Genomic DNA, 7,500 nt, shown 5'->3' on the forward strand with positions numbered 1-7,500 from the left:
ACTTATAATATAGAAAATAGAAATGGTAGCTCGCTAATCATAAACACTCACTGACAGAAACACACACACGCGCACACACACACACAGGGTCACTATATCATCATCATCATCATCACACTCACAGTGTAAGCAGCTCAGACATGTTACTGTAGCTGTTGTTGGACAACGTGCTGATCTGGTTATTGCTCAAATCACTGCAAGAAAGCAAACACACACACACACACACACACACATACACACATACACACACACATTCACACATACACAAACAGCTGTCAGCTGCTGCCAAAATCATGACAAAAGAAACTCATCACACCAGGGCTGTGTCCTATATGACACAAGTTGTGCACTTCCTGCCAAATAGGGAGCCATTTTGTGTTCATTCTCAATCAGCATTTCTACAGGGAATGAATGTGCAAGCAATAACACAGCAGAAACTGTGAAGTACATTAAGTGAGTGAGTTTAAACAGTACTGTTTGATGATTAACTGAATAAAAAACATCACATGTAATGTTGATAGATTAATTATAACACACAGGGTTAACGCCTGAGAGGAAGCTTTAAAATAAGGTCTAGAAATTATTCAGTGAAAAAAATCCCAGATAATAAAATAGCTCGACTTCGGCCCGACAATTACGGCAATATATTTCCGCGGGGAAGGTTACTCATATTCAGAACCGGGTTCCGTACCCGATTAAGTCAATGTTCTGGGCTTCTCATTTAGATTATGCAAATGACCTGCATATAGGTCACGCCCCCCAAGGTTGCAGGGATTTGTCTTGAGTAGCAGCATCCACCCTTATTATTCAGCAGCTTATTAAATAGCACGTGATACAGCACATCCTTTAATCTCGCATTTTATTTTGCAAACATCTGACAGTTCATCGTGAGCGTAATGTAATGGCGCCTCAGGATACAAAACAGAGGTCATGAAGTTGAAATGTTGAAATTCTGCGTGGTTAAATGAATAAAGTTCATAAAATCTTAGCACAATCAATGCTCTCTTGTGCAAAAAAAAAAAAACAACAACATGCCCTTTGTTTGAAAGATAAAGCTGGCATGGATAATAACATGGATATTTACACACTTACACACACACACACACACACACACACACACACACACACACAGAGTTGAGAGTCAGCAATATTAGCTTGTGCTTGTATCAAAAAAGTATTAGCTAAATTCACTAGCGGTTGGTTAAACACATGAGCCGGAGGTGAGTTGCGATTGGCTGGTTCTTCAGGAGGCGGGACTTACATGAGTGTGAGGTGTTTGTAGTTGGAGAGCTCCAGAGGAACCTGTGTGAACTGGTTTCCATCCAGATAGCTATCAGAGACATAACACACACACACACACACACACACACACACACACACACACACACATAGGAAATACTACATTACCAACTATTGTTTGTGTGTGTGTGTGTGTGTGTGAGATATGTTGTGTTGTTTAGTATATATTCTGTAAAGTGTGTGTGTGTGTGTGTGTGTGAGATATATTGTGTTGTTTAGTATATATTCTGTAAAGTGTGTGTGTGTGTGTGTGATATATTGTGCTGTTTAGTATGTATTCTGTAAAGTGTGTGTGTGTGTGTGAGATATATTGTGTTGTTTAGTATATATTCTGTAAAGTGTGTGTGTGTGTGTGTGAGATATATTGTGTTGTTTAGTATATATTCTGTAAAGTGTGTGTGTGTGTGTGTGAGATATATTGTGTTGTTTAGTGTGTATTCTGTAAAGTGTGTGTGTGTGTGTGATATTGTGTTGTTTAGTATATATTCTGTAAAGTGTGTGTGTGTGTGTGAGATATATTGTGTTGTTTAGTGTGTATTCTGTAAAGTGTGTGTGTGTGTGTGATATTGTGTTGTTTAGTATGTATTCTGTAAAGTGTGTGTGTGTGTGTGATATTGTGTTGTTTAGTATGTATTCTGTAAAGTGTGTGTGTGTGTGATATTGTGTTGTTTAGTGTGTATTCTGTAAAGTGTGTGTGTGTGTGTGATATTGTGTTGTTTAGTATGTATTCTGTAAAGTGTGTGTGTGTGTGATATTGTGTTGTTTAGTATGTATTCTGTAAAGTGTGTGTGTGTGTGTGATATTGTGTTGTTTAGTGTGTATTCTGTAAAGTGTGTGTGTGTGTGTGATATTGTGTTGTTTAGTATGTATTCTGTAAAGTGTGTGTGGGTGTGTGTGAGATATTGTGTTGTTTAGTGTGTATTCTGTAAAGTGTGTGTGTGTGTGTGATATTGTGTTGTTTAGTATGTATTCTGTAAAGTGTGTGTGGGTGTGTGTGAGATATTGTGTTGTTTAGTGTGTATTCTGTAAAGTGTGTGTGTGTGTGTGATATTGTGTTGTTTAGTGTGTATTCTGTAAAGTGTGTGTGTGTGTGTGATATTGTGTTGTTTAGTGTGTATTCTGTAAAGTGTGTGTGTGTGTGATATTGTGTTGTTTAGTGTGTATTCTGTAAAGTGTGTATGTGTGTGAGAGAGAGAGATATTGTGTTGTTTAGTGTGTATTCTGTAAAGTGTGTGTGTGTATGTGATATTGTGTTGTTTAGTGTGTATTCTGTAAAGTGTGTGTGTGTATGTGATATTGTGTTGTTTAGTATGTATTCTGTAAAGTGTGTGTGTGTGTGAGATATTGTGTTGTTTAGTGTGTATTCTGTAAAGTGTGTGTGTGTATGTGATATTGTGTTGTTTAGTGTGTATTCTGTAAAGTGTGTGTGTGTGTGAGATATATTGTGTTGTTTAGTGTGTATTCTGTAAAGTGTGTGTGTGTATGTGATATTGTGTTGTTTAGTGTGTATTCTGTAAAGTGTGTGTGTGTGTATGTGATATTGTGTTGTTTAGTATGTATTCTGTAAAGTGTGTGTGTGTGTGTGATATTGTGTTGTTTAGTGTGTATTCTGTAAAGTGTGTGTGTGTGTGTGTGTGATATTGTGTTGTTTAGTGTGTATTCTGTAAAGTGTGTGTGTGTGTGATATTGTGTTGTTTAGTGTGTATTCTGTAAAGTGTGTGTGTGTATGTGATATTGTGTTGTTTAGTGTGTATTCTGTAAAGTGTGTATGTGTGTGAGAGAGAGAGATATTGTGTTGTTTAGTGTGTATTCTGTAAAGTGTGTATGTGTGTGAGAGAGAGAGATATTGTGTTGTTTAGTGTGTATTCTGTAAAGTGTGTGTGTGTATGTGATATTGTGTTGTTTAGTGTGTATTCTGTAAAGTGTGTGTGTGTGTGTGATATTGTGTTGTTTAGTGTGTATTCTGTAAAGTGTGTGTGTGTGTGTGATATTGTGTTGTTTAGTGTGTATTCTGTAAAGTGTGTGTGTGTGTGTGTGATATTGTGTTGTTTAGTATGTATTCTGTAAAGTGTGTGTGTGTGTGTGTGATATTGTGTTGTTTAGTATGTATTCTGTAAAGTGTGTGTGTGTGTGTTTGTATATGTGTGTAGTATCTTGATGTTTCGTGTGTATATAGATTGTGTGTGTAACATGTTGTTGTTTATTATGTATATAGGTAATATTGTGTTGTTTAGTGTGTACATAGTATGTGTGTGTGTGTGTGTGTGTGCGCGCTCACAGCTCAGTGACATCTTTAGGGATGCCCTTCGGCAGTGTATTCAGTCCTTTATTACTGCAGCGCACCACCGTGTCCAAACACGAGCACTCTGATGGACACCGAGCCGACGAGGAGCAGCTATTCTCATCATCACCTACACACACACACACACACACACACACACACACACACACACACACACACACCCCTCAGAGTTATCAGTACTTTGTATTTGTGATTATCAGCTACTACACAGTTACTGACTGTAGCTCAGCTGTTGTGCTGCACAAAGTATTGGCACCCATCCATCAATGGATTACAGGTGTGTGTGCTTGTGTGTATGTGTGTGATTATCTGTATTCGTTTAAGAGAAAGCTAACAGCGTTAGACTTAAGTTAGCATGACAGAGCTTATCGTTGTAGCACTTCAGCTGAAACAACATCTCACACACACACACACACACACACACACACACACACACACTGAGCAGTTACAGCTCGTACCGTCCTCACAGGCGAAGTCCTGCACGGCAACATCCTGAATCGGGATCTCTTTCAGAAAGTAGGGCTTTAGGCAGCGAGGGTTTCCCGTGACGATGCGTTTCTTCCGTAGCCACTCCCCCAACCAGGCCATGTGACAGTTACAGTTAAACGGATTGGCCAGCAAGTTCCTGAGAGGCGGAGTCAAAAACATCCAAAAGGAAAATGCTGATTAGTTAAGGGGGTTTTCTGAGACAGAAAGGTGTCCTTGCCATGTGTGTGTGTGTGTGTGTGTGTGTGTGTGTTTATACTTACAGTGTGGAGAGTGAGTGGAGTGTGTCAAAGGCTCCCCGGGTGATGGAGGTAATCAGGTTATCGTAGAGAGACAGCAGCCGGACTGAACTCAGGCCAGTGAAGCTGCTGTTACTCACACAGCTGATTTTGTTACTGCGCAGCATCCTACACACACACACACACACACACACACACACACACACACACACACACTAATCAGATTCGCACAGTGACCTTATTGCTGATGATTTATTATTCTGGCATTTACTAATGACTCCAGTGACCCGAGTGCTGTGCATATATGCGTGTGTGTGTGTGTGTGTGTGTGTGTGTGTGTGTGTGTACGACTCACAGTGTGCGCAGACCCGTCAGACCCTTCAGCATGCCGTAATGAACACTCTCCAGGCGGTTGCTGGTCAGTATGAGCTCGTTCACTTCCATTCGCTCCCTCGAAAGTGCCCTCCTCTATATCACTGATCTTATTATTACTTAAGTTACTGTACAGGCAGAGAGAGACAGAGAGAGTGAGACAGACAGCGAGAGAGTGAGACAGAGTGAGACACACACACACACACACACATCCACACACAGAGAGAAAGTGAGCCAGAGAGAGAGTGAGACAGAGTGAGAGAGAAAGAGAGACACATTAAGAGAGAGAGAGAGAGAGAGAGAGAAAGAGACAGGAAAAGTGAGCCAGAGATAGAGATAGATAGATAGATAGATAGATAGAGAGAGAGAGAGAGAGAGAGAGACTCACATCTTGCGCAGTTGTGGGAGTTTCTTGAACGTGCCAGTCGCCTCCAACACGGTGAACTCGTTATTGTTCAAACGTCTGTAAGAGATAGACATTCAGGTATTGAAAAAGTGTGTGTGTGTGCGCGTGTGTGTGTGTGAGAGAGACACTCACAGCTCTGCAGTGTATTGTGGGATGCTGTCAGGGATCTTGGTGAGTTTTTGTCCCGAACAGTCGACGGTCGTTCCCTCGCAGCGACACTTCTCAGGACACACGAGATCGGCAAAGCAACTCCCACTCAGCTTAGTGCGGTAATCCTCCGTACCTACACACACACACACACACACACACACACACACAGTCAGCATTTTATTTCGTTTCCATCCTCCAATTTCCATCCTTCCTTAACTGCATACTAGTATAACTGTCCATGGATGTGTCCCAAATCAGGGTTAAATATCATACCGTATGGTAGGGTACTATTGAGTACATACTGTTGGCTGTAAACGTACTGCAGTAAACATCCTTTAGCATTTAGCTAGCTGGCTAAGATTTTAGCATCAACAAGTGAACACTGCCTGTCTCATCTGCATGCGATGTCGTAGACTAGAAAGACAGACAGACAGGAAGTGATGCAGGCTGTAGGGGAGAAACACTGGAAGTGAGGGGGTGAAAGGTTAAAGGTTTAATTAGCCAGAGGAAAATCCATTATCACCATGGCAACACACAGTCACTGTTAATAAAAGACACAAGGACATAACACACACACACACACACACACACACACACACACACACACATACACACACAGAAACGGCTTGCCGATGCTGCAAGACGTCCCGTGGCGCTTGACAGAACCATGCTATAGTGCGGAGAGAGACAAGCATGGTTAGATCAAGCACAACGGAAAACCCTGCTAATACACACACTCAGAGAGAGAGAGAGAGAGGGAGAGAGAGACAGAGAGAGAGAGAGAGAGACAGAGAGAGTTGGAGAGGCATTCGAAAAAGAGAAAGAAGAAACGTAAACAACAGAAAAATAAGTGAATTTAACTGAATTGAGAGAGGGGGAAAGAGACAAAAACTGAGAGAACGACTAAAGAGAGAGAGAGAGACAACCTGAGAATAACAAAGTGAGGGGAGAGAGAGACAGAAATTAAGAGAAAGACAGAGAGAGGGGAGAGAGAGACAGAAATTAAGAGAAAGACAGAGAGAGGGGAGAGAGAGACAGAAATTGAGAGAAGAACAGAGAGAGAGGAAGAGAGACAGAAATTAAGAGAAAGACAGAGAAAGGGGAGAGAGAGACAGAAATGGAGAGAAGGACAGAGAGAGAAGAGATAGAGGGACAGAAATGGACAGAAGGACAGAGAGAGGGGAGAGAGAGGGACAGAAATGGAGAGGACAGAGAGAGAGGAGAGAGAGACAGAAATGGAGAGAAGGACAGAGAAAGGGGAGAGAGAGACAGAACGAGAGTGGGGACAGACAGAAACTGACATTTCTGTCTGACTGAGAGACTGAGAGATTGAGACAGAAACTGACAGAGATAAAGAGGCAGGAGAGAGAGAAAAAAACAGAAAAAAAGAGACAGAGGGAGTGAGGGGAGGAGACAGAACCTGAGGGAATGATAGAGCGAGAGGAGAGAGAGACAGATAGAGAGTGCGTCAGATAGAGAGAGACAGAGAGAGAGACAGGATGAGTGTGGCAGGAATATTGCAGCTGAAGCATTGACTTCAAGTACAAAGCACACACACACACACACACACACAACACATACACACACACCATGAATTCGCTACATATATGAGACTGTGCATATACGAGAGCCTCTCGGTCTGTTATTGGCTACACTGGAGTGAGGGGGCGGGGCTAATCGGGTCAGTGGAAGGGGAACGTGGGGCTGTGATTGGACAAGGGCTTCATTTACTTACATTTACTGACATGATGGATCCCTGAGTGTGTGCACGAAAAGGGCAGAGAGAGACAGAGCTCGTCACACACACACACACACACACACACACACTCACTCACTCACACACACACTCACTCACACACACTCTCACTCACTCACTCACTCACTCACTCACTCACACACTCACTCACTCACTCACACACTCACTCACTCACACACACTCACTCACACTCACTCACACTCACTCACACTCACTCATTCACTCATTCACTCACTCACACACACACACACTCACTCATTCACTCACTCACTCATTCACTCACTCACTCACACACACACTCACTCATTCACTCACTCACTCACTCATTCACTCACTACACACACACACACTCAATCACTCACTCACACACACACACATCACTTCACACACACTCACAACACCACTCACTCACACTCACTCACACTCACTCACTCACACTCACTCACTCACTCACACACACACTCACTCACACACACACTCACTCACTCAC

At 42.2% G+C, this 7,500-nt stretch overlaps 1 protein-coding gene across 1 annotated transcript in view; it reads right to left on the minus strand.

The window, feature by feature from the left end:
* Positions 1–7,500, minus strand: part of slit2 (slit homolog 2 (Drosophila)) — an 84,112-nt gene that overhangs the window by 16,432 nt on the left and 60,180 nt on the right. The window contains 9 exon segments of the mRNA XM_053619075.1: positions 123–194; positions 1,262–1,330; positions 3,578–3,710; positions 4,060–4,226; positions 4,351–4,494; positions 4,682–4,764; positions 4,766–4,826; positions 5,087–5,161; positions 5,237–5,387. Of these exon segments, the coding sequence (XP_053475050.1) occupies positions 123–194; positions 1,262–1,330; positions 3,578–3,710; positions 4,060–4,226; positions 4,351–4,494; positions 4,682–4,764; positions 4,766–4,826; positions 5,087–5,161; positions 5,237–5,387 (955 nt within the window).

This window comes from Ictalurus furcatus, chromosome 29 (genome assembly GCF_023375685.1).
Source record: "Ictalurus furcatus strain D&B chromosome 29, Billie_1.0, whole genome shotgun sequence".
In the NCBI taxonomy this organism is placed as follows: Eukaryota; Metazoa; Chordata; class Actinopteri; order Siluriformes; family Ictaluridae; genus Ictalurus; species Ictalurus furcatus.